This window comes from Rhinopithecus roxellana, chromosome 20 (assembly GCF_007565055.1).
Source record: "Rhinopithecus roxellana isolate Shanxi Qingling chromosome 20, ASM756505v1, whole genome shotgun sequence".
NCBI classification, from domain to species: Eukaryota; Metazoa; Chordata; class Mammalia; order Primates; family Cercopithecidae; genus Rhinopithecus; species Rhinopithecus roxellana.
The window spans coordinates 63,953,189-63,979,490 of NC_044568.1; the positions used below are offsets into that span (position 1 = coordinate 63,953,189).

The 26,302-nt window shown below is 46.1% G+C and overlaps 1 protein-coding gene across 3 annotated transcripts in view; it reads left to right on the forward strand.

Annotated features, from left to right (window-relative positions):
- Window positions 1-26,007, forward strand: part of LOC104677854 (ATP-dependent RNA helicase DDX19B) — a 40,717-nt gene extending 14,710 nt beyond the window's left edge. Inside the window, exons 2-12 of one of the 3 annotated variants that reach the window (XM_030924689.1) lie at window positions 1,624-1,672; window positions 4,217-4,270; window positions 5,278-5,413; window positions 6,828-6,920; window positions 14,861-14,963; window positions 15,854-15,968; window positions 19,754-19,931; window positions 20,278-20,515; window positions 22,165-22,327; window positions 23,743-23,934; window positions 24,295-26,007. In XM_030924689.1, the coding sequence (XP_030780549.1) occupies window positions 1,624-1,672; window positions 4,217-4,270; window positions 5,278-5,413; window positions 6,828-6,920; window positions 14,861-14,963; window positions 15,854-15,968; window positions 19,754-19,931; window positions 20,278-20,515; window positions 22,165-22,327; window positions 23,743-23,934; window positions 24,295-24,356 (1,383 nt within the window). In that variant the 3' untranslated portion in view covers window positions 24,357-26,007. The remainder of the gene's footprint in view (window positions 1-1,623; window positions 1,673-4,216; window positions 4,271-5,277; window positions 5,414-6,827; window positions 6,921-14,860; window positions 14,964-15,853; window positions 15,969-19,753; window positions 19,932-20,277; window positions 20,516-22,164; window positions 22,328-23,742; window positions 23,935-24,294) is intronic. The other 2 variants (XM_030924690.1, XM_030924691.1) reach the window with 2 other exon arrangements.
- Window positions 26,008-26,302: the final 295 nt, after the last annotated feature.

Genomic DNA, 26,302 nt, shown 5'->3' on the forward strand with positions numbered 1-26,302 from the left:
TTCCATCTATCTAATCCCTGTGCTGGGGTCCAAGACTTACGGATGCTTTCTGACCTTTAAAAAAGGCTTTTTTTGGCCGGGTGCAGTGGCTCATGCCTGTAATCCCAGCACTTTGGGAGGCCGAGGCAGGCAGATCATGAGGTTAGGAGATCAAGACCATCCTGGCTAACACGGTGAAACCCTGTCTCTACTAAAAATACAAAACAATGAGCTGGGGGTGGTAGCGGGCACCTGTAGTCCCAGCTACTCAGGAGGCTGAGGCAGCAGAATGGCGTGAACTTGGGAGGCAGAGTTTGCAGTGAGCCGAGATCGCGCCACTGCACTCCAGCCTGGGCGACAAAGTGAGACTCCGTCTCAAAAAAAAAAGAAAGTCTTTTTTGTTTTGATTTTTTTTTTTACGAAAAATTTACGACTAGAGCACTTACTTTACTCTGTGCTACATCCAAAGACCAAAAATAGAAATATCGGCTACTCTGCGCACATTTCCTATGGGGTAGCCCTGCTACTCAAGGAGCAGTAGAAAACGAAATAGGCCCTGTCAGGAAGGTATTTGCATTCTAATAGAGAAGATAAAACCTGCTAGGATATCCCTAATATACAGTATTTGATCAAAGTCATAGTAATTCATTCTTGGAAATGTCTCTTTGCTCTGTCTCTTCCTTTCTATTTCCACTTCAGCCCAGTGGGTATTTTAATTACACAGTATGCCACAATGCGCCAGGCTGTTCCCAACTACAGTATCAGACACCAGCAAAAGGTGACTTGAATGTGAGGCTGCACATAAGCATACTGTGGTCTTACGACTCTAATGCATCCTGCAGCATGACTAATTCCTACCCACAGATGCTTTTCTTTTCTTATTTATTTATTTATTTTTGAGACAGAGTCTTGCTCTGTCGCCCAGGCTGGAGTGCAGTGGCGCGATCTCGGCTCACTGCAAGCTCTGTCTCCCAGGTTCACGCCATTCTCCTGCCTCAGTCTCCCGAGTAGCTGGGACTACAGGAGCCCGCCACCACGCCTGGCTAATTTTTGTATTTTTAGTAGAGACACGGTTTCATCATGTCGGCCAGGATGATCTGGATCTCTTGAACTCGTGATCTGCCTGCCTCAGCCTCCCAAAGTGCTGGGATTACAGGTGCAAGCCACTGCACCCAGCTTTACCGATGCTTTTCATGGCAGTCCTCCCTTCTCAGTGTTCTCCGAAGTATGACTGCATTTTTTCAACATCTCTTTAAATTTCCTCGTTTGAAATATGATTTGAAATGGAGCAATTCCCACACACACAAAAGAAATATGAGAGAATGACAAGTCTAATGATATTCTACAAAGAGAGAGAGTTTATAATCAGGGCATTAAGCAAACTCACAAATTACAATTCTCTCACAGAATTGTAAGTAGAAGGTACCGATGTGGAGCATTTTTTTCCACTGATGTATTTATGGGAAATTTTGTTTATTCTCATCAGACATTTAGTAAACAGAACAACTCAGTGAATTGGTCCTAATGAACATACCTTGAGAATGGCTGTTTTATCCCCAGCTTCGTTAGGGAGGCTCTGTTGATTCCAAATCTTTTTAAGTGGTTTTCCTGACACTTTCCCCCTCCCCCATATTCTCCATTTAGTTGAGCAACTTGCATCTTAAGGAAGAGAAAATCAAACCAGATGCCAATGGTAAGTAACTAATAGCTAGTTTGAAAACAAATGTGATTTTCTTCAGTATTTTTGTTTTGGTGTAACAACTGTCTGGAAAAAAAAAATTATATTTGTACCAGGCAGGGCGTTGGCCAATACTGGTATCATTTGATTTGTAAATCAACAAACTGGTTTGTATGACCAAAGTGTTTTTATTTATTTATTTTTATTTGTTTACTTTCTAAGAGACAGGTTCTTGCTCTGTTGCCCAGGCTGGAGTGCAGTGGTTCAATCATGCTTCACTGGAGCCTCAACCTCCCAGACTCAAGTGATCCTCCGCCTCAGCCTCCTGAGTAACTGGGACTACAGGCACAACGCACTACGCCCAACTAATTTTCTATTTTTATTTTTTATAGAGATGAGGTCTCCGGCCGGGCGCGGTGGCTCAAGCCTGTAATCCCAGCACTTTGGGAGGCCGAGATGGGCGGATCACAAGGTCAGGAGATCGAGAACATCCTGGCTAACACGGTGAAACCCGTCTCTACTAAAAAAAAAAAAAAAAAAACTAGCCGGGCGAGGTGGCGGGCGCCTGTAGTCCCAGCTACTCGGGAGACTGAGGCAGGAGAATGGCGTAAACCCGGGAGGCGGAGCTTGCAGTGAGCTGAGATCTGGCTACTGCACTCCAGCCTGGGCGACAGAGCAAGACTCCGTCTCAAAAAAAAAAAAAAAAAAAAAGAGATGAGGTCTCCGTGTGTTGCCCAGGTTGGTTTCTAACTCCTGGGCTCAAGCAGTCCTCCCGTCTCAGCCTCCCAAAGTGCTGGGATTACAAGAGTGAGATACCGCACCTGGCTTCAAAGTGTTTTTAATACAAGAATGAGGATTGCACACTGATAGCAAGGGTGTGGGAGTGAAAAACGAATTAGGCTACTTAAGTGGGACTAATTACTAACCATGGGACTATACTGACAAAGACTAATTTTTTTTTTTTTTTTTTTTTTGAGATGAAGTCTAGCTCTGTCGCCCGGGCTGGAGTGCAGTGGCCGGATCTCAGCTCACTGCAAGCTCCGCCCCCCAGGTTTATGCCATTCTCCGGCCTCAGCCTCCCAAGTAGCTGGGACTACAGGCGCCCGCCACCTCGCCCAGCTCGTTTTTTGTATTTTTTAGTAGAGACGGGGTTTCACCGTGTTAGCCAGGATGGTCTCAATCTCCTGACCTCGTGATCCGCCCGTCTCGGCCTCCCAAAGTGCTGGGATTACAGGCTTCAGCCACGGCGCCCGGCCGACAAAGACTAATTTTTTAATGTTTTCAATTTGGGATGAGATAGACAAAGTGCAAGCAATCTGACAGTTTACCTATCCTAATTATTCTGAAATCATATTTATCCAAATTTAAGATTTCCATTATTGTTGATGTACTTAATATTACAGGAAGGAAATGTAAATTTGCCTTTCTCAAAATTCACTTACAATCTTTTTTGTATGATTTTATATAAACACAGTATCATTTGACTATAAATTTATATTAATCAACAATTTATAAGCCGGGTGTGGTGGCTCACACCTGTAGTCCCAGCACTTTGGGAAGCTGAGGTGGGCAGATAACCTGAGGTCAGGAGTTCAAAACCAGCCTGACCAACATGGTGAAACCCCATCTCTACTAAAACTACAAAAATTTACCAGGTGTGGTGGTGCACACCTATAATCCCAGCTACTCAGGATGCTGAGACAACAGAATCTCTAGAACCTGGGAGGCAAAGGTTGCAGTGAGCCGAGATCACACCACTGCACTCCAGCCTGGGCAAGAGTGAGACTCCGTCTCAAAAAAAGAAAAAAAAAAATTTATTTGCATGAATTTTTTTTGTTGGTCTTACTGCTCATTTGTTATATACATGAATTTTAATGGCATTATTGTGTTCACATATTAATAAAATCCGATTTGCATAGATATTCCTCTGTTGAGCATCAAGGTGGTTTCTGATCACTAATCGCTCTAATCTTTCTGTAATATTTCAGAAGTATTGATTCAATGAGGGAAATAATAGTTTTTGAGGTACGAGGAGGAGACCTAGAATAGGAAAGAATATGAGCAACAGAGGTCGGGCGCGGTGGCTCATGCCTGTAATCCCAGCACTTTGGGAGGCGAGGCAGGTGGATCACGAGGTCAGGAGATCAAGACCATCCTGTCTAACATGGTGAAATCCCGTCTCCACTAAAAATACAAAAAAAATTAGCCGGGCATGGTGGCGGGTGCCTGTAATCTCAGCTACTCGGGAGGCTGAGGCCAGAGAATGGTGTGAACCCGGGAGGCAGAGCTTGCAGTGAACTGAGATTGCGCCACTGCACTCCAGCCTGGGCAAAATAAATAAATAAATAAAATCTCTCTCTCTATATATATATATGAGCAACAGTGTTTTACATCTTTATTTAGGGACAATAAAATGTTTTTATCAGCGGCTCAGTTTCCTCATTTATTTTTTGCACCCTAGGCCTTTACAAAAACTTCTAGTGTCATAGAATTTGAATTGTCCCAGCTATTTGGTATGGGATGTGATTTTGAATGATGGCCACTTTGTGTCTGATAAAGGTGCTGTTGTCAAGACCAATACCAATGCAGAGAAGACAGATGAAGAAGAGAAAGGTAACACAGCCGTGGAGTTTATATAATGATAAGCTTCTACATTCTAAGAAAGTGGATTGTTATGAGGCTTCATTTTTATACCCAGTTTGGCTCGACTTTAATAGGCGATACAGTGCTAGCATTAAAGTTCAATATATGTGCCGGGCGCAGTGGTTCACGCCTGTAATCCCAGCACTTTGGGAGGCCAAGGCGGGTGGATCATGAGCTCCGGAGATCAAGACCAACCTGGCTAACATGGTGAAACCCCATCTCCACTAAAAATACAAAAACAAAATTATCCAGGCATAGTGGCAGGCATCTGTAGTCCCAGCTACTTGGGAGGCTGAGGCAGGAGAATGGCGTGAACCCAGCAGGCAGAGCTTGCAGTGAGCCAAGATTGAACCACTGCACTCCAGACTGGGCGACAGAGCGAGACTCTGTCTCAAAAAAAAAAAAAAAAAGTTCAATATAAATAGTCAATAGGTGAAGGAGTTCTAATGGTTTACGTTTAGTGAAAGTTTACATTGAACAACTGAACAGTTGCAGGCCATTATAAAAAAATTTTAAGTTTATTGGACAATCTCTATTGTCCAATAAAATTAAGCTTAATGTTATTTTGACACATTTGACATGCATGACAAGATGAGACCAACCTGTCCAATATTAAGGTACAGACTTTGTTAATTCCTGTTTTTTTCCCCATTGTTGTGATTGTTAATTACTTTAGGTTTATATATAGTGCAAATGGGGGAGTAAATATGTGTGTCTGGATAAGAGGAATAGGTAACTGCAGGAAAAGAGGGCTGTTAGATAGAGTCTGGAGAAGAGTATGAAGCCTAAATGGGTGATATATCATAACTTTTTTCTTTAATAAAACTATTTTAATTTATAAGTCAAAACTATGAGGTACCTTGAAGTTGAATGTTCAGTACATTATTATTCAAAATATAAATGGCAGTTGAATTACAGTAAATGCTTGGTAGGTTTCAAGGACTTTTAAAAATTCTTTGCTTTCTTTTTCCTGACAGAGGACAGAGCTGCCCAGTCCTTACTCAACAAGCTGATCAGAAGCAACCTTGTTGATAACACAAACCAAGTAGAAGTCCTGCAGCGGGATCCAAACTCCCCTCTGTACTCGGTGAAGTCTTTTGAAGAGCTTCGGCTGTGAGTATTTATTCACTTTCTGACTCTCCCCTTTGCACTGAAATAGAGATCCTAGGTCTGTAATAGATATCTTTTTATTACAACAGAACAATTGTAGCTAACCAAGGTTGTTTTTTTTTTTTTTTTTTTTTTTTTTTTTTTTTTTTTTTTTTGAGACGGCATCTCACTCTTTCGCCCAGGCTAGAGTGTAGTGGTGCGATCTCAGCTCACTGCAACCTCTGCCTCCCGGGTTCAAGTGATTCTTCTGCCCCAGCCTCCCAAGTAGCTGGGATTACAGGTGTGCACCACCACACCCAGCTACTTTTTGTATTTTTAGTAGAGACAGGTTTCACTGTGTTGGCCAGGCTGATCTTGATCTCCTGACCTCGTGATCCACTTGCCTCAGCCTCCTAAAGTGCTGGGATTACAGGCATGAGCCAAAGCGCCCAGCCACTAACCAAGTTGTATAAAAGAATTTAGCTGCGTGCAGTAGTGCACACCTGCAATCCCAGCACTTTTGGAGGCCAAGGTGAGAGGATCACTTGAGGCCAGGAGTTGCAGACCAGCCTGGGCAACAGAGCAAGACCAGACTCCATATAAAAAATACAAACAAATACTTCAGATGTTTTGGGATATTTAGTAAAATTTCCAGATAATGGGTGAAAGCTTTAGCTGTACTAACATGTATTCAGTTCAGCACAGCTCAATTATTGTTGATTACAAACTATGTGTAGGCCAGGCATAGTGGCTCACGCCTGTAATCCCAGCACTTTGAGAGGCTGAGGCAGGCAGACCACTTGAGGTCAGGAGTTGCATGGCCAACATGGTGAAACCCTGTCTCTACTGAAAACAAAAAAATTAGGCCAGGCGCAGTGGCTCACGCCTATAATCTCAGGACTTTGGGAGGCCGAGGCAGGTGGATCACGAGATCCGGAGATCGAGACTATCCTGGCCAACATGGTGAAACCCCATCTCTACTAAAAATACAAAAAAATTGGCCGGGCGATGGTGGCAGGTGCCTGTAGTGCCAGCCACTCAGGAGGCTGAGGCAGGAGAATAGCGTGAACCCGGTAGGTGGAGCTTGCAGTGAGCCGAGATCACACTACTGCACTCCAGCCTGGGCGACAAAGCAAGACTCTGTCTCAAAAAAAAAAAAAAAAAAATTAGTGGGGCATGGTGCCATGCACCTGTAATCCCAGCTATTCGGGAGGCTGAGGCACGAGAACTGCTTGAACCTGGAAGGTGGATGTTGCAGTGAGCCGAGACTGCACCATTGCACTGCAGCCTGGGCAACAGATTGAGACTCTGTCTCACAAACAAATAAACAAAAAAATATGTGTTAACAGTAAAAGAGAAAAATGAAAAATCCTCCAGGTATTTTGCTGCTTTCCTCAACCAAAGAGACTATGACTTTCATCTTTAACTGTTTTTCTAGGAAACCACAGCTTCTCCAAGGAGTCTATGCCATGGGTTTCAATCGTCCATCCAAGATACAAGAGAACGCATTGCCACTGATGCTTGCTGAGCCGTATGTGTCCTATTACAACTCTGTTTCATTTTAGATTTTCCATTTTTGAAAACTTTTATTATTTTCACAGGGCAGCAATGTGGCTTGTGCCTGTAATCCCAGCAACTTGACAGGCAAGGCAGGAGGATCGTTTGAGGCCAGAAGCTCAAGACTAGCCTGGGCAATGTAGCAAGACCCTGTCTCAACAAAAAACAACAACAACAACAAAAAAATGTTATAAACTTGGCCAGGCGTGGTGGCACGCAGTTATAGTCCCAGCTACTCGGGAGGCTGAGGCAGGAGGATCACTTGAGCCTAGGAGTTTGAGGCTGCAGTGAACCGTGATCACACCATTGTACTCCATTCTGGGCAACAAAGCAACCCTGTCTCAAAAGAGAGAAAGAAGAGGCTAAGGCACAAGTTTTGTTTGAACCCGGGAGGCAGAGGTTGCAGTAAGCCGAGATCATGTCACTGCACTCCAGCCTGGACAACACAGCGAGAGTTTGTCTCAAAAAAACAAACAAACAAAAAAAAGGGGGTGTGGGGGGCGGGTGCAGTGGCTCACGCCTGTAATCCCAACACTTTGGGAGGCCAAGGCAGGAGGATCTCTTGAAGTCAAGAGTTCGAGACCAGCCTGGCCAACATGATGAAACCCAACTCTACTAAAAAAATACAAAAATTAGCCAGGGGTTGTGGTGTGCTCCTGTAGTCCCAGCTACTCAGGAAGCTAAGCCATGAGAATGGCTTGAACCCAGGAGGCAGAGGTTGCAGTGAGCCGAGATCACACCAGTGCACTCCAGCCTGGGCAACAGAGTGAGACTCCATCTCAAAAAAACAAAAAACAAAAAAATCATTTGTAATATCCCTCTCCCCACATTATTAACATTTGGAGTGGAGACTTCTAGACTTTTCTCTATGTAAATATATACGTATAACTTTTTTTTTTTTGAAACGGAGTCTCACTCTGTCGCCCAGGCTGGAGTGCGGTGGCAAGATTTCAGCTCACTGCAAGCTCTGCCTCCTGGGTTCACACTATTCTCCTGCCTCAGCCTCCCGAGTAGCTGGGACTACAGGTGCCCGCTAACTAATTTTTTGTATTTTTTTTAGTAGAGATGGGGTTTCACTGTGTTAGCCAGGATAGTCTCTATCTCCTGACCTCAAGAGATCCGCCTGCCTCGGCCTCCCAAAGTGCTGGGATTACAGGTGTGAGCCACTGTGCCCGGCCATAAAGTTATATATATGGCCGGGCGCGGTGGCTCACACCTGTAATCCCAGCACTTTGGGAGGCCGAGGCAGGCGGATCACCTGAGGTCAGGGGTTGGAGACCAGGCTGGCCAACATGAGTGAAACTCTGTCTCCAAAAAAAAAAAAAAAAAAAGTTGACATATGGCCAGGAGCAGTGGCTTATGTCTGTAATCCCAGCACTTTGGGAGGCCAAGACCGGTGGGTCACGAGCTCCAGAGATCGAGACCATCTTGGCTAACACAGTGAAACCCCGTCTCTACTGCGAATACAAACAATTAGCCGGGCGTGGTAGCAGGCGCCTGTAGTCCCAGCTACTTGGGAGGCTGAGGCAGGAGAATGGTGTGAACCTGGGAGGCAGAGCTTGCAGTGAGTCAAGATTGAGCCACTGCACTCTACTGGGTGACAGAGCGAGACTCCATCTCAAAAAAAAAAAAAAAAGTTGACATATAAATAATGTTTTATATGCTGTGTTTTTTTTTTTTTTTTTTTTTTTTTTTTTTGAGACAGAGTCTCGCTCTGTCGCCCGGGCTGAAGTGCAGTGGCTGGATCTCAGCTCACTGCAAGCTCCACCTCCGGGGTTCCCGCCATTCTCCTGCCTCAGCCTCCCGAGTAGCTGGGACTACAGGCGCCCGCCACCTCGCCTGGCTAGTTTTTTTTTGTATTTTTTAGTAGAGACGGGGTTTCACCGTGTTAGCCAGGATGGTCTTGATCTCCTAACCTCGTGATCCAATATGCTGTGTTTTTAAATTATATGATCATCTTCCTATGTTGGTAAATATACATTTATATCGTATGTGCACCATGATTTCATTGTATTGATATATAAAAGTCATTGTGTCAAATATAACAGAAGCCAAACAGCTCTAGGAGACCTGAATAATACAGTAACTAAGGTGGTTTCCTGGTGCAGGGCATCTCCCACTTTCACAGGCATACAAATCTCATAGACATTTATTAAAATGCAGGGTCTGAATTTAGTAGGTCTAAGTGGGGACTGAGGGTCAACATTTCTAATAAGCTTGCAGGTGATGCTGATGTTTCAGATCAAATTCTGAGTAACAAGATTCTAGAGCATAATGGAAATTTAATACAGATTGATCCTATATTTTATATGATTATATACAATTCTGCATATAATCCTAAATTCTGAATCTTTTTTTTTTTTGTCTAAAAATAGATATTTTAGGCCAAGTGTGGTGGTTCATGCCTGTAATCCCAATACTTTGAGAGGCCGAGGTAGGCGAATCGCTTGAGCCCAGGAGTTCGAGAGCAGCCTGGGCAACATGGTGAGACCCTGTCTCTACTAAAAATACAAAAACTTAGCCAAATATGGTGGCATGTGCCTGTAGTCCCAGCTACCCAGGAGGCTGAAGTAGGAGGTAACCTGAGCCCAGGAGATTGAGGCTATAGTGAGCAAAGATTGTGCCACTCCACTCTGGCCTGAGCAACAGAGTGAGACCCTGTCTCAAAAAATCATAAATAAATAAAAATAAAAATAGATATTTTGGGTCTGTATTTTCTCAAGTTTTCTTTGTTCTGTGTCATAACAGTGACATTTGCTCCAGATGGATAGGGTCATTTTTTTTAGCTTGGGACTTTGAGCATGCTTAGGGTGAATAAATGGAGTATTTATTACATGGTTTCATATTGATCATTTATATTTGTGGATCTAATATTTTTGTAGATGCTAACTTTTTTTTTTCTGTGAGATAAGGTCTCACTCTGTCACCTAGGCAGGAGTACAGCAGTGTAGTCATAGCTTACTGCACCCTGAGCACCTGGGCTTAAGCAATCCTCCTGCCTCAGCCTCCCAGGTAGCTAGGACTACAGGCCCATGCTGCCATGCCTAGCTAATTTTCTTTATTTAATAGAGATGGGGGTCTTGCTATGTTGCCCAGACTGGTCTTGATCTTGTGGCCTCAAGCAATCCTCCCACCTTGGCCTCCCCCTAATATATTTTTTTTTTTTTTTGAGACAGTTTCTCACTCTGTTTTCCAGGCTAGGTGCACTGGCACCATCTTGGCTCACTGCAGTTTCTGCCTCCTTGGCGCAAGCAATCCTCCCACCTCGGCCTCCCAAGTAGCTGGGGCCACAGGTGCAAGCCACCATGCCTGGCTAATTTTTATACAATTTTTTTTTTTTTTTTTTGAGACTCGGCTCACTGTAACCACCGCTTCCCAGGTCCCAGTTCAAGTAATTCTCCTGCCTCAGCCTCCCAAGTAGCTGGGATTACAGGCACGCTCCACCATGCCCAGCTAGTTTTTTTGTATTTTTAGGAGAGATGGGGTTTCACCATGTTGGCCAGGCTGGTCTCCAACGCCTGACCTCAGGTCATCTGCCCGCCTCGGCCTCCCGAAGTGCTGATATTATAGTTGTGAGCCACCACACCCGGCCTAATTTTTATATCTCTATCAGAGACAGAGTTGTGCTATGTTGCCCAGGTTGGTCTCAAACCCCCAAAGTGTTGGGATTACAGGTATGAGGCATCACACCAGGCTTTTTTTGTTTTGTTTTTCGGGGGGGCTTTGGTGGAGATAGGGTCTTACTTTGTTGCCCAGACTTGTCTTGAACTCCTAGGCTCAAGCACGCTTCCCACCTTGCCTTCCCAAAGTGCTAGGGTTACAGGCATGAGCCATTGGGCCTAGCCAAGAAGCTCATTTTTAGATTGACAATATTAGAAGAGACCAGCATTATTACTAGAATTATCTAGTGGCTTTCATCATTAACAAATATTTATTGAGTGCCTGTTATATAACAGATACTATGCTAGGCACTTGGATACATTAGTTAACAATGCAGAACAAAATTCCTGCCCACAAGGAGCTTACATTCTAGTTTGAAATATAGCTAATTCATTTTTATTAAAATATAACAGGTGGGCCGGGCGCGGTGGCTCAAGCCTGTAATCCCAGCACTTTGGGAGGCCGAGACGGGTGGATCACGAGGTTAGGAGATCGAGACCATCCTGGCTAACACGGTGAAACCCCGTCTCTACTAAAAAATACCAAAAACTAGCCGGGTGAGGTGGCGGGCGCCTGTAGTCCCAGCTACTCGGGAGGCGGAGGCAGGAGAATGGCGTGAACCCGGGAGGCGGAGCTTGTAGTGAGCTGAGATCCGGCCACTGTACTCCAGCCTGGGCGACAAAGCGAGACTCCGTCTCAAAAAAAAAAAAAAAAAATATAGGTGATAAATTACAAATGTTAATGCCGCTGAACAGCACACTTAAAAGTGGGTAAAAGGGCAAATTTTATGACATTTATTTTTTACTTCAAATAAAAATAATAAATTTTGGCCAGGTGCAGTGGCTCATGCCTGTAATCCAAGCATTTTGGGAGGCTGAGGCAGGCAGATCATTTGAGGTCAGGAGTTTGAGACCAGCCTGGCCAACATGGTGAAACCCCGTCTCTACTAAAAATACAAAAAATTAGCTGGACGTGGTGGTACGTGCCTGTAGTCCCAGCTACTCGGGAGGCTGAGGCAAGAGAATCGCTTGAACCCAGGAGGTGGAGCTTGCAGTGAGCTGAGATCCGGCCACTGTATTCCAGCCTGGGCGACAGAGTGAGACACTGTCTCAAAAAAAAAAAAAAAAAAAAATTAATAAATTTTGGCCAGGCACAGTGGCTCATGCCCATTATCCCAGCAATTTGGGAGGCCAAGGCAGGCAGACGGCTTGAGCCCGGGAGTTTGAGACCAGCCTGGGCAGCACAGTAAGACCTCATCAGTATTAAAAGGTAAAAATAAAAAAGAAATTAAATGTACAACACTTTATTCTAACTACAAGGGGTAACAGATGTTTTGACAGGGAATCTAGATGTTTAAATAGAAATAGAATAAAGAGTTACCACTGTGGTGGCCGGGCGCAGTGGCTCACACCTATAATCCCAGGACTCTGGGAGGCTGAAGTGGGCAGATCACTTGAGGTCAGGAGTTCGAGACCAGCCTGGCCAACATGGCGAAACCCATCTCTACAAAAAAAATACAAAAATAGCCAGGCATGGTGGTTCATACCAGCCCCAGCTACTCAGGAGGCTGAGGCACCAGAATTGCTTGGAACCCGCACAGTGGCGGCTACAGTGAACTGAGATTGTGCCACTGCACTCCAGCTTGGGTGACAAAGTGAGACCTTGTTTCAAAAAAAAATAATAAGACCAGGTGTGGTGGCTCACATTTGTAATCTCAACACTTTGGAAGGCCCGAGGCAGGTGTATCACCTGAGGTCAGCAGTTCGAGACCAGCCTGGCCAACATGGTGAAACCTCATCTCTACTAAAAATACAAAAATTAGCTGGGCATGGTGGCAGGCACCTGTAATCCTAGCTACTTGGGAGGCTGGGGCAGAAGAATTGCTTGAACCCAGGCGGTGGAGGTTGCAGTGAGCTGAGATCCCGCCTTTGCGCTCCAGCTGGGTGACAAGAGCGAAACTCCGTCTCAACAAAAAAAAAAAAGAAGTCCCCACAAGGAACAGCTTACTTTTGCCAGATTTTAAAATTCCACCTGTGGCCGGGGGCCCTCCCCACGGCTGCACTTTTAGTTCATGTTTCTTCTGTTCTTTTTTTTTTCTTTTTCCTGCTGGAAGACCTCATTTTCCTTGTCCATCTCTTTGGCCTGCCACGGCTGCTCCATTTTTTTGTTTTTTGTTTTTTGAGACAGGGTCTTGCTCTGTCACCAGGGCTGGAGTACAGTGGCGCAGTCTCAGCTCACTGCAGCCTGCAACCTCTACCCTCCACCTCCTGGGCTCAAGAGATCCTCATACCTCAGCCTCCCGAGTAGCTGGGACTACGGGTATGTACCACCATGTCCAGCTAATGTTTGTATCGTTTGTAGAGAAAGGGTTTCGATATTTTGCCCAGGCTGGTCTCGAACTCCTAGGCTCAAGAAATCATCCACCTCAACCTCCCAAAGTGCTGATTGCAGGCATGAGCCACCGCACCTGATCTTGACTGCTTTTTTTTTTGAGACTGAGTCTCACTCTGTCACCCAGGCTGGAGTACAGTGGCACGATCTTGGCTCACTGCAACCTCTGCCTTGTGGGTTCAAGTGATTCTCCTGCTTCAGCCTCCCAAGTAGCTGGGACTACAGGCACTCACCACCATGCCTGGCTAATTTTTGTAATTTTAGTAGAGGCAGGGTTTTACCGTGTTGGCCAAACTGGTCTCATATTCCTGACCTCGAATGATCCACCCACCTCGGCCTCCCAAAGTTCTGGGATTGCAGGCGTGAGCTACTGCGCCTGGCCTTGCCTGCTTCTTGAGCTGCTTCAGAGGCTGCTTCTTGCCACCTTCAAGGCAAGACTTGGTTCTTGCCACTCTTACCCCTACCCTGCTACCAAAACCTACATCTTGTATTTTTTAGGCATTTCAAAGTAGATTACACTTTTAAATCAAGTGGTTAAGGTAGGATCTCCTGAAGTAGGTGATATCTGGGCAAAGACTTGAAGGAGAAGGGAGTTAGCATGTTATCTGGGGACAGTAGTCCCAAGCACAGCACAGCCAATGCAGAAGCCCTAAGACAAGAGCATGACTGGCATGTTCTTGGAGCAGCACTGGGGCCCTGTGGGGGAGCGAAGTAAGGGAGAGAGAGTAGTAGGAAATGAGAGCTGAGGTGTAATGGGGAGCAGATCATGCAGGACCCTGTATGCCATTATGAGGGTTTCAACTTGTATTTTGAATGAAACGAGGAATTATTGGAAGGTTTTTGGGCAGAGAAGTAACGTGAGCTGACTCACATTTGAAAAGAATCAGTAGGCCCATTGCAGTGACTCACACCTATAATCCCAGCACTTTGGGAGGCTGAGGCAGGAGGATCACTTGAGCCCAGGAGGCTGAGGCTGCAGTGAGCCAAGATTGTGCCACTGTACTCCAGCATGGTCAACAGAGTGAGACTTAATCTCAAAAAAAAAAAAAAAAAAAATGGAGTGCTTGTAAAGCTAACATGTAACTCTGCTACACAATCCAAGGTCTCCTATAAATGAATTTTTAATACTCATTTTTTATTTTTTATTTTTTTTATTTTTTTATTTTTTATTTTATTTTATTTTATTTTTGAGACGGAGTCTGGCTCTGTCACCCAGGCTGGAGCGCAGTGGCCGGATCTCAGCTCACTGCAAGCTCCGCCTCCCAGGTTTGCACCATTCTCCTGCCTCAGCCTCCCGAGTAGCTGGGACTACAGGCGCCCGCCTCGTCGCCCGGCTAGTTTTTTTTGTATTTTTTAGTAGAGACGGGGTTTCACCGTCTTAGCCAGGATGGTCTCGATCTCCTGACCTCGTGATCCGCCCATCTCGGCCTCCCAAAGTGCTGGGATTACAGGCTTGAGCCACCGCGCCCGGCCACTCATTTTTTAAAACTTTGTTGGCCGGGCGCGGTGGCTCAAGCCTGTAATCCCAGCACTTTGGGAGGCCGAGACGGGCGGATCACAAGGTCAGGAGATCGAGACCATCCTGGCTAACACAGTGAAACCCCGTCTCTACTAAAAAATACAAAAAACTAGCCGGGCGCGGTGGCGGGCGCCTGTAGTCCCAGCTACTGGGGAGGCTGAGGCAGGAGAATGGCGTGAACCCGGGAGGCGGCGCTTGCAGTGAGCTGAGATCCGGCCACTGCACTCCAGCCTGGGCGACAGAGCGAGACTCCGTCTCAAAAAAAAAAAAAAAAAAAAAAAACTTTGTTAACTTAGAAAGGTTACTTGAGATTTAAGCTCCTAACCAGTTTGTTTCTTGTGCAGCCCACAGAACTTAATTGCCCAATCTCAGTCTGGTACTGGTAAAACAGCTGCCTTCGTGCTGGCCATGCTTAGCCAAGTAGAACCTGCAAACAAATACCCCCAGGTAAGGATTTATGAATTTAGGTTTCTACTAATGCATAGATAGAGGGGATTTCCATTTGATGGATTAAAAGCCAAGCTGTGGGCCGAGTGCGGTGGCTCAGGCCTGTAATCCCAGCACTTTGGGAGGCCGAGGTGGGCAGATCACCTGAGGTCAGGAGTTCTAGACCTGCCTGGCCAACATGGTGAAACCCCGTCTACACTAAAAATAAAAAATTAGCCAGGCCTGGTGGTGTGTGCCTGTAATCCCAGCTACTTGGGAGGCTGAGGCAAGAGAATCATTTGAACCTAGGAGGCGGAGGTTGCAGTGAGCTGAGATCGCACCGCTGCACTCCAGCCTGGACAAAAAGAATGAAACTCTGTCTCAAAAAAATAAAATAAAAGCCAAGCTATACATTTATGCATTACTTTTTACACAAACTAAAACTCCTTAAATTGAGCACAAATAATATGGAATATCCTCCAACAGCAATAAAAATCCTGTTTCCTTTTTCATGGTATGCCAGTTCTGGGATGCTTCTTATAGGCCTGGCTCCTTTACTTGCAGGAAAACCTGTTTCATCAGCAACTGTCATCCATTAGAAAGTTCTGAGAGCTTTCTGAGTAAATGAAAAGAAAGCTAATGCCAACTGGAACTTTAGATCCATGCTCATGGGTAGGTTTTGTACTGCAATGGCCAGTGTCTGTTTCCAAGTGTCTTTACCTACCCAGAGTTCTGACACCTAAGAATTCTAGCTTATGACGCTATAGCTTAAAGAATCAAATGGTGTACACTTTAATGTACATATTCTTTCCTTCACCTTCAGCTGGTGGAGTGGCTAAGTCCTAATGGTAACTCCCCTTTGCAAAAGAGCTATTGTCTTGAATTTGCACTCTGCACTCTTTCCCTAACAGTGTCTATGCCTCTCCCCAACATATGAGCTCGCCCTCCAAACAGGAAAAGTGATTGAACAAATGGGCAAATTTTACCCTGAACTGAAGCTAGCTTATGCTGTTCGAGGCAATAAATGTGAGTATGTGAATGTGGTCCTAAATCATCAACCTAATTCTTTTTATTTTGAAACATTTCAAAACATACCCAATAGTTAAAATACTACAATAAACACATGTATTTTTCCACCTAGATTCAAAAACTTAACATTTTGCCATATTTGCTTTACATAAATGTATACTTTTTTTTTTTTTTTTTTTTTTTTTTTTTTGAGACGGAGTCTCGCTCTGCCGCCCAGGCCGGAGTGTTGTGGCCGGATCTCAGCTCACTGCAAGCTCCGCCTCCCGGGTTCACGCCATTCTCCTGCCTCAGCCTCCTGAGTAGCTGGGACTACAGGCGCCCGCCACCTCGCCCGGCTAATTTTTTTGTATTTTTTAGTAGAGACGGGGTTTCACCGTGTTAGCCAGGATGGTCTCGATCTCCTGACCTCGTGATCCGCCCGTCTCGGCCTCCCAAAGTGCTGGGATTACAGGCTTGAGCCACCGCGCCCGGCCAATGTATACATTTTTGTCAAACCATTTGAAAGTAAACTGCAGACATGCACCTCATCAGGACATTCTTTGGCATCCCAGCACTTTGGGAGGCCGAGGTGGGCAGATCACCTGAGGACAGGAGATAGAGACCATCCTGGCCAACATGGTGAAACCCCCATCTCTACTAAAAATACAAAAATCAGCCAGGCATGGTGGTGTGTGCCTGTAGTCCCAGCTACTCAGGAGGCTGAGGCAGGAGAATCACTTGAACCCGGGAGGTGGAGGTTGCAGTGAGCCAAGATCATGCCACTGCACTTCAGCCTGAGCGACAGAGCAAAACTCTGTCTCAAAAAAAAAAAAATTTTTTTTTTTGTAAAGACTTCTTTTTTTTTTGTAAAGACAGTATCTTGCTATGTTGCCCAAGTTGGTCTAGAACTCCAAGTCTTAAGCAATCCTCCTGCCTCAGCCCCTCAAAGTGATGGGATTACAGGTGTGAGCCACTAGGCCAGGACTGAATTTGTTTAATTACCTAATTTACTTCTCTTCATCAGCAGAATAAAAACCCAGAATGTTTATGGCTATTGACTCTGGGGATTGTTCTGTTAATTCTTTTTTGTTACTAATTTTTTCTATACTAGTTTGTTTTACAACTAATATTACTTAAGTAATTTTAAAAGTGTTGTTGGCCAGGCGTGGTGGCTCATGCCAGTAATCTCAGCACTTTGGGAACCTGAGGTGGCTGTATCATTTTAAGGTTAGGAGTTCGAGACCAGCCTGACCAACATGATGAAACCCTGTCTCTACTAAAAATACAAAAAAATTAGCCGGGCATGGTGGTGCGCACCTGTAATCCCAGCTACTCGGGAAGCTATGGCTGGAGAATTGCCTGAACCCGGGCAGGGGGGAGGTTGCAGTGAGCCGAGACAGCACCACTGTACTCCAGCCTGGGCGACAGAATGAGATTCTATCTCCAAAAAAAAAAAAAAAAAAATGTTAGAGGTTTGGTTGAGTTTTATGGATCTCTGAAACAAATATGACTTTATGAAAATCAAGTCTGCATACAATGTCCGAATGCCAACCTGAGGCCAGTTCTGAAAAGTAAATAATATAATGAAACTTATTGGGAGATAATCATTTAAAATTTTGCAATTTGTATTCAAAGTAGAAGGGTAGAAAATTCTGATTTTTTTTTTTTTTTTTGAGACAAAGTCTCACTCTGTTGCCCAGGCTGGAGTGCAGTGGCACGATCTCGGCTCACTGCAAGCTCCGCCTCACGGGTTCACGCCATTCTCCTGCCTCAGCCTCCTGAGTAGCTGGCACTACAGGCGCCCGCCACCACGCCTGGCCAATTTTTGTATTTTTAGTAGAGATGGGGTTTCACCATGTTGGCCAAGATGATCTCCAACTCTTGACCTCGTGATCTGCCCGCCTCAGCCTCCCAAAGTGCTGGGATTACAGGCATGAGCCACAGCACCTGGCCTTTTTTTTTTTTTTGAGACAGAGTCTCCCTCTGTCACCCAGGCTGGAGTGCAGGGATGCAATCCTGGCCTACTGCAACCTCCGCCTCCTGGGCTCAAGTGATTCTCGTGCCTCAGCTGCCTGAGGAGCTGGGATTACAGGCATGCGCCACCACGCCCAGCTAACATAAAAGCAACTGACATATTTGAAATAGATGCCAGGATAGAGCTGAAGGGGCAGAGTGCATTAGAAAGATAAGAACTGTGAAAAAGTCTGCCTAACAGGAAGTGTCCCAGTCTGTTGTTGACAGAAATGTTGACAGAAAAAAAATAAAGATCAGATACTTCAGAGAGAATTGGATGATTACAGAGATGAGAAGAATGCTACTGAAGAGGATTCATCTTCTAATTGTTTATATCCTTACTATGTCTTTTCAACATTTTTTGAATTTTTGAATTTTTGTGGGTACATAGTAGGTGTATATGTTTATGGGGTACATGAGATGTTTTGATACAGGCATGCAATGCATAATAATCACATCAGGGTAACTGGGGTATCCATTGCCTCAAGCATGTATCCTTTCTTTGTGTTATAAACAATTTTAGTTTGTGGGGTTTTTTTTGGTTCTTGTTTTTGTTTTTTTAGACAGATTCTCACTCTATTGCCCAGGCTGGAGTGCAGTGGTGCAATCTCAGCTCACTGCAACCTCCGCCTCCCGGGTTCAAGAGCTTCTCCTGCCTCAGCCTCCTGAGTAGGTGGGACAACAGGTGCCCACCACACCTGGCTAATTTTTTTTATTTTTAGTAGAGATGGGGTTTCACCATGTTGGCCAGGCTGGTCTTGAACTCCTGACCTCAGGTGATCCACTTGCCTTGGCCTCCCAAAGTGCTGGGATTACAGTGTGAGCCACTGCTCCCTGCCTGTTTTTTTTTTTTTTTTTTTCAGACAGAGTTTTGCTCTTGTTGCCCAGGCTGGAGTGCAATGGCGCAATCTCGGCTCACTGCAACCTCTGCCTCCCGGGTTCAAGCGATTCTTCTGCCCCAGCCTCCCAAGTAGCTGAGATTACATGAGCCCACCATCACACCCAGCTAATTTTTGTATTTTTAGTAGAGATGGGGTTTCGCCATGTTGACCAAGCTGGTCTCGAACTCCTAACCTCAGGTGATCTGCCTCCCAAAATGCTGGGATTAGAGTCATGAGCCACCGCGCCCAGCCCTTTTAGTTATTTTTAAATGTACATTAAATTGTTGACTGTAGTCACTCAGTTGTGCTATCAAATACTAGATCTTACTTATTTTAATTGTATTTTTGTACCCATTACCTTTTCAGCATTTTGTCTGGTTTTATGTCCATTAAATACTATAGTGCTATCCTAACGTTTCCTTAATATATTAATGCAAACAGCAAAACATTTGCATTAAAATATATAATAGGTTTAGAATTTCTCAGAAAGAAGAGCTGGCTTTGCCTTTGAAATACCCATGGAGGCCGGGCACGGTGGCTCACTCCTGTAATCCCAGCACTTTGGGAGGCCGAGGAAGGTGGATCACCAAGTCGGGAGTTCAAGACCAGCCTGGCCAAGATGGTGAAACCCATCTCTACTAAAAATACAAAAAAAAATTAGCCAGGTGTAATGGCAGGTGCCTGTAATCCCAGCTATTTTGGAGGTTGAGGCAGGAGAATTGCTTGAACCCGGGCGGCAGAGGTTGCAGTGAGCCAAGATCTTGTCACTGCACTCCAGCTTGGGCAACAGATTGAGACTCCGTCTCAAAAACAAAACAAAACAAAACAAAAAAACAAAAAAAAAAAATGCAAACAAACAAAAAAACAAAAGAAATACCCATGCATGGAAAACATCTTGGGTCTCCACAGTGGAAAGAGGCCAGAAGATCAGCGAGCAGATTGTCATTGGCACCCCTGGGACCGTGCTGGACTGGTGCTCCAAGCTCAAGTTCATTGATCCCAAGAAAATCAAGGTGTTTGTTCTGGATGAAGCTGACGTCATGATAGCCACTCAGGGCCACCAGGATCAGAGCATCCGCATCCAGAGGTAGGGGTCTCGAGGGCAGAGGACTCCTCAGCCTCCCCATCTGCAGTGTCTTCTCCCTTCACTTCAGACGCCTCCTCTGGCCTCTGCCAGGGTCTTGGCTCTCGTACTCTCGGCAGCATTTGTTTGACACGCCATTTCCATGTCAGCACTGACCACAGTCCCTCCCAGCCTGGGCTGAGAAAGGAGACCTAGGGACTCTCCCCCAACCCCTGTCCCCCACCCAGGCCTACTGCTCCTCCTCCCCCTTCAGCCTTCCTGGGCATCTAGACCCTCCCAGCTGGGGAGGCTGTGCTTCCGCTGCTTCCCGGGGCCACCTGGGGCCACATGCCAGGGCCTTCCCTTGCAGGATGCTGCCCAGGAACTGCCAGATGCTGCTTTTCTCTGCCACCTTTGAGGACTCTGTGTGGAAGTTTGCCCAGAAAGTGGTCCCAGACCCAAACATTATCAAACTGAAGCGGGAGGAAGAGACCCTGGACACCATCAAGCAGTACTATGTCCTGTGCAGCAGCAGAGACGAGAAGTTCCAGGCCTTGTGTAACCTCTATGGGGCCATCACCATTGCTCAAGCCATGATCTTCTGCCATGTGAGTAGCAGCAGCAGTGGCAGGCCTGGCCCTTCCCTCTCAGCCAGCTCCACACAGGGCTCAGGAGGACTGGATGCCCCTGGGCGCCATAGGAAGAAAGGAAGTGGTTTGTTCTCCTAAGGTTTTAATGAGTTGTAAGAGGGAGACTTTGATTCCACTTCTTACTGATTACTGGGGAAAAAAACCCCAAGTAACAGCCAATGAAATAATCTTTAGATTTTTAAGAATATAAGCTGAGCAGCCAGCATGGTGGCTCATGCCTGTAATCCCAGCAATTTTGGAGGCCAAGGCGGGTGGATCACCTGAGGTCAGGAGATCAAGACCAGCCTGGCCAACATGGTGAAACCCTGTCTCTACTAAAAATACAAAAAATTAGCCCTGTGTGGTGGTATGCACCTATAACCCCAGCTACTCAGGAGGCTGAAGCAGGAGAATCGCTTGAACCCAGGAGGTGGAGGTTGCAGTGAGCCAAGATTGTGCCATTGTACTCCAGCCTGGGTAACAAGAACGAAACTCCGTCTCAATACAAAAACAAACAAACAAACAAAAAAACCACCAACAAAAAAAGAATATAAGCTGGGCAAGTACATGTAGTCCCAGCTACTCAAGAGGCTGAGGTGGGAGGATCGCTTAAGCCCAGGAGTTCAGGCCAGCATGGGCAACATAGTGAGACCTCATCATTAAAAAAATATATATGGCTGGGCACGCTGGCTAACGCCTGTAATCTCAGCCCTTTGGGAGGCTGAGGTGGGGGGATCTTCTTGAGCCCAGGAGTTCAAGACCAGCTTGCACAACATAGCAAGATCCCATCTCTACAAAAATTTTAAAAATTAGCCAGGCGTGGTGGTGCGTGCCTATGGTCCTAGCTGCTTGGGAGGCTCAGATGGGAGGATTGATTGAGCCCAGGAGGTTGAGACTGCAGTGAGCTGTGATTGTGCCACTGCACTCCAGAGTGGGCAACAAAATGAGATCCTGTCTCAAAAAATATATAAAATTTTAATATATATATATTTTTTGTTTGTTTGTTTTTGAGATAGGGTCTTGCTCTATCATTCAGGCCAGAATACAGTGGCATAATCATAGCTCACTGCAGCCTTGGCTCTTGTTACTAGGGCTACAGGTGTGTGCCCCATGCATGTCAGGCTAATTATTTTTATTTTTGTAGAGATGGGGTCTTGCTCTGTTGTCCAGGCTGGTCTCAAACTCCTGGCCTTGAGCGATCTTCCAGCCTCAGCCTCCCAAAGCGCTGAGATTATAGGCACGAGCCACCATATCTGGCAAGAACATAGACTATTTAGGAATGAAGATCTTTAACTAAAACCACACTCTTCTTAGATAAAAAACTAACAGCAGTTACGTATCTAAAAAAAAAAGAAATCATATGACGAAAATTCTATTTGAAAAAAAATTTTTTTTGAGATGGGTTCTTGCCATGTTGCCCAAGCCGGCCTTGAACTCCTGGGCTCAAGTGTGTAGCTTGGACTGTAGGTATGTACCACCATACTTCATTGAGAAATTTTAAGCCTAACCTCCTAACTGGATTTAGCAGCGCCTTCATGTATTTTAATTGTGGCAAGCCACTTTTTTGCAGTTGTCTTCCTTTTGTTTTTAACAGGTCTCTTCATATAAAACAATTATTTTCACTACAGACTCGCAAAACAGCTAGTTGGCTGGCAGCAGAGCTCTCAAAAGAAGGCCACCAGGTGGCTCTGCTGAGTGGGGAGATGATGGTGGAGCAGAGGGCTGCGGTGATTGAGCGCTTCCGAGAGGGCAAAGAGAAGGTTCTGGTGACCACCAACGTGTGTGCCCGCGGTGAGCAGAGGATGTGTCCCACCTGGTCTGCCAGGCTCGGGGTCCCAGGCCCAGTTAGAGCCAGAAATCCTGGTACATAGGGAAGTCAGATGGTCTCAGGGAGATCGGTAGGGTTGGTGACAATATTCCTTTCTAGGAGAGACTGTTTGCATTTCCCTCAGGTGAAAAACTCCCACAGAAACCAGGAGTCCTGACTTGGTGGAAGGAAATGTACAGGCATCTGACTGGTAGAGAACAGAGCCTGCTCTTCCAAGGGCGCCCATCTCCAGAACATTGTGTCTCCCAGAGGCTTACTGACTGATTTCATAATTTTGTTGGCACCTGCCAGTTTTGTTATTTTCCTCCAGGTTCTGCTGTATGCCTGTATGTGCCCTCTCTTGTACCCAATTCCCAGAGTTGGCCTGTCCCCCCAATTGTTTTTTTTTGTTTTTTGTTTTTTTTTTTTTTAGACAGAGTCTCACTCAGTGGCCCAGGCTCGAGTGCAGTGGCACAATCTCAGCTCACTGTAACCTCCGCCTCCTGGGTTTAAGTGATTCTCCTGCCTCACCCTCCTGAGTAGATGGGATTACAGGCGCCCACCACCAAGCCCAGCTAATTTTTGTATTTTTTTTTTTTTTCTTTTTTTTTTGAGATGGAGTCTCGCTCTGCTGCCCAGGCTGGAGTGCAGTGGCTGGATTTCAGCTCACTGCAAGCTCCGCCTCCCAGGTTTACACCATTCTCCTGCCTCAGCCTCCCGAGTAGCTGGGACTACAAGCGCCCGCCACCTCGCCTGGCTGATTTTTTTGTATTTTTTTTTTTAGTAGAGACGAGGTTTCACCATGTTCGCCAGGATAGTCTCGATCTCCTGACCTCATGATCCGCCCGTCTCAGCCTACCAAAGTGCTGGGATTACAGGCTTGAGCCACCGCACCCGGCCTAATTTTTGTATTTTTAGTACAGATGGGGTTTTGCAGTATTGGCCAGGCTGGTCTTGAACTCTTGACCTCAGGTGATCTGCCTGCCTCAGCCTCCCAAAGTGCTGGGATTACAGGTATGAGCCACCATGCTCGGCCCCCCAAATTCTTTCCCTCAACCCAAAGTTGGTATGCATTGACTTACCTTTGGACAACAGTGATTTTTGTCTCCTGTCCTTACTTCTGTCTCCAGCTCTCAGGGACTCATTCATCACCTCTCCCTGCACCCCACCCCATGGCCCCTGCTAGTTTGGTTTCTGTGCCTGTAGTTTTGCTTTTGGGCATCATCTAAATCTCGTACTGCATGGCCTTTCAGATCTGGCTTCCTACACTTGACGTCATACACATCTCTTAGTGCCACATTCCCTTAATGCTGAGTCATGCTCCATTGTATGGATGGACCACATGACTGATTTGTCTCTTGTCCTTGGTCTTCTCAGCTTCCATCTCTCCTTCCCGCAGGCATCGATGTTGAACAAGTGTCTGTCGTCATCAACTTTGATCTTCCCGTGGACAAGGACGGGAACCCTGACAACGAGACCTACCTGCACCGAATCGGGCGCACAGGCCGCTTTGGCAAGAGGGGCCTGGCAGTGAACATGGTGGACAGCAAGCACAGCATGAACATCCTGAACAGAATCCAGGAGCATTTTAGTGAGTCCCAGGGAGGGTCCTGTGCCTGGCGCCCTTTACTAAGGGGGGCGGGGTGGCGAAAGGGGTAGGATCTTCTGTAGCCCTGAGAGAGGCTCTGTCCCTGGCACACTCCCCTCCTTTCTGACCATATGGCAGTTCTCAGGGGCACACCTGGAGACTTCAGGACCCAGGGACTCCAAGGACAGCTCCCCCATGACCGGGCTTCGGGGCGTGGGGCTCTGACTGTTGCTGTCAGTGACTAGGGGCCCTGCTGCCCCCTGCTCAGGCACCCGGAGCCTTTGGGGATAAATGAATGATTGCTGTGGCCCGGGGTGGGGCACATTCCTGGGCACGGTAGAGACCTGTGTATTTTTCCCCCAGATAAGAAGATAGAAAGATTGGACACGGATGATTTGGATGAGATTGAGAAAATAGCCAACTGAGAAGCTCCACCAGCCACCGGTGCCAGCCCTGGCACTGTCCCTGCACGGGAGACAAGTGCGTTCAGGGCACAGCCCCCGACATCACCCCAAGGACAACGGCATGAGTAGAGAGAAACTACCTACCTCACTTCAAATTATGTTTGGATTTGACAAAAATGTGTACAAATGATGGGGGATGGTAGAAAAAAATTATTTATACAACCTTGGAAGATTAGGCATGAATACACAGAGATTTACCTTTTGGAAGTTTCATCTTTTAATTTGGCCAGCGTTTCCTTCATGCTAATCTAGATGCTGTGGCTGATTGCTTGCCTAGGATCTCCTGTGGCAGCCTCTGCTTGTTCTCTGGCTTGGAGTGGGTGGGCCAGCCTCCAGCTCCTGTGGAAGTAATGGAATAGCAGTGAAAAGGGAACACAGAGAGGGAGGCCTCCAGTAAGAAAGGTGTGTAAGCCCAGCCATCATGTTTGGAATGGCATGAAGCAGCAGAGGAGGCCTGAGAGCTGCTGCTTTGGACTTGGGGGTGGGACAGCTCACCTGATTATTGCCAGCCCCCTGTCCTAATGCCCACAGCAGAAGGGGATTTGTTAAATAAGCAAGGACCAAAATGCCAGCCTCTCGGACCTGTGTATATGGGTTTGTGTCACAGGACTGTGACCTGTTCTCCGTGGGTGCAGTCTGTGTAGAGTGCACATCTGATTATTGGTGGGTCCTGTGCCTGTGCTTAAGCAAGTCCTGTAGAAAAGTCATCGTGGAGAATTAGTGGTGGCCCTAGCTTGCCACAAAACCTGGTCTCATGAGCATCTGCAACATCCTTTTTACATCCTTTATATCACCTTACCCCATAGTAGCCCCAAGCAAATGTGATCTGAGGTTTAGATCCTCAGTGAAAACTGTGGTTTCAAGTCTCTCATGGCCAGCCTCAAGGCAGTTCTAGACGTGGTCAGCAGTAATCACAAATTCTTGTTTTGTTTCCATACCCAGAAGGCAAGTTTTGCTGGGGAGTAATTTCAGGTATTTGACATACTGATTATAAAGGGCTTCTGAATGTCTGTGTTTACTGCCTTTGGAATACAAACAGGTGCAACTGAGGGACTAGCTGCACTACTGCCATTTGTCTGTCCAAGGCAAGAGTATCACCAAGGCCTTTGCTCCAGCCTTACTTGGCATCTTTGTGCAAGATAGAGCAAACAACAGTAATGGACACTTCTCATACTTGGCCAAGGCTGTTGTACCTCAGCCAGGTACATGTTGTGTGTTGGTACCCACAAAATGACGGCAAAGATGAGAGGAACCTGAATTGCCAGAGCAATATGAAACCCGAGCCAAGAGGAGTACTCTGCAGTTCTTTGGCTTTGGTACAGAGTGGCCACTTTCTCTAGGACCTGGAAGAAGAGTTTTATGTGCTAAGAACGATTGTGATTCTAGGTCTTCCTTGTAGGCATCTCTGTGTTTAGGCCATATCTGTCTCCTGGGAAGGGAAGGAGCCAATGTCAGCCTCCAGGTGATTTATTTAGTCTGACATTACAAAGAGACCAATAGACTGCCAATTCTACCACATTCCCCTGGCGGGTACTTGACTATGTAGTCTTCTCTATGGTTCTGGTCACCTCTGACACATCTTGGAATTCTTGTAAGAAAAGAAATTTTTATACTTTTTTCTCCTTCCCTGAGTCCTGTGGACCAACTCTGAAATACTAAAAACAAGGGCAACAATTAAAGAAGTATAGACTCTTTAGTAGGCCACAGGCAGAGCAGACCCCCACGTTCTCACAGCACATACAGCCTCTCTACTAGTGTAGCCCCAAGTCCGAGAAGGAAAGTGGGAAGCAGGGTGCTGCAGACTGTTTGAAAGCAGGAGGAATGGGAATCTGGTAGAAGTATAGGTCAACAGTTCTTGTTTTTTTGGAGACGGAATCTCACTCTGTCACCCAGGCTGGAGTGCCATG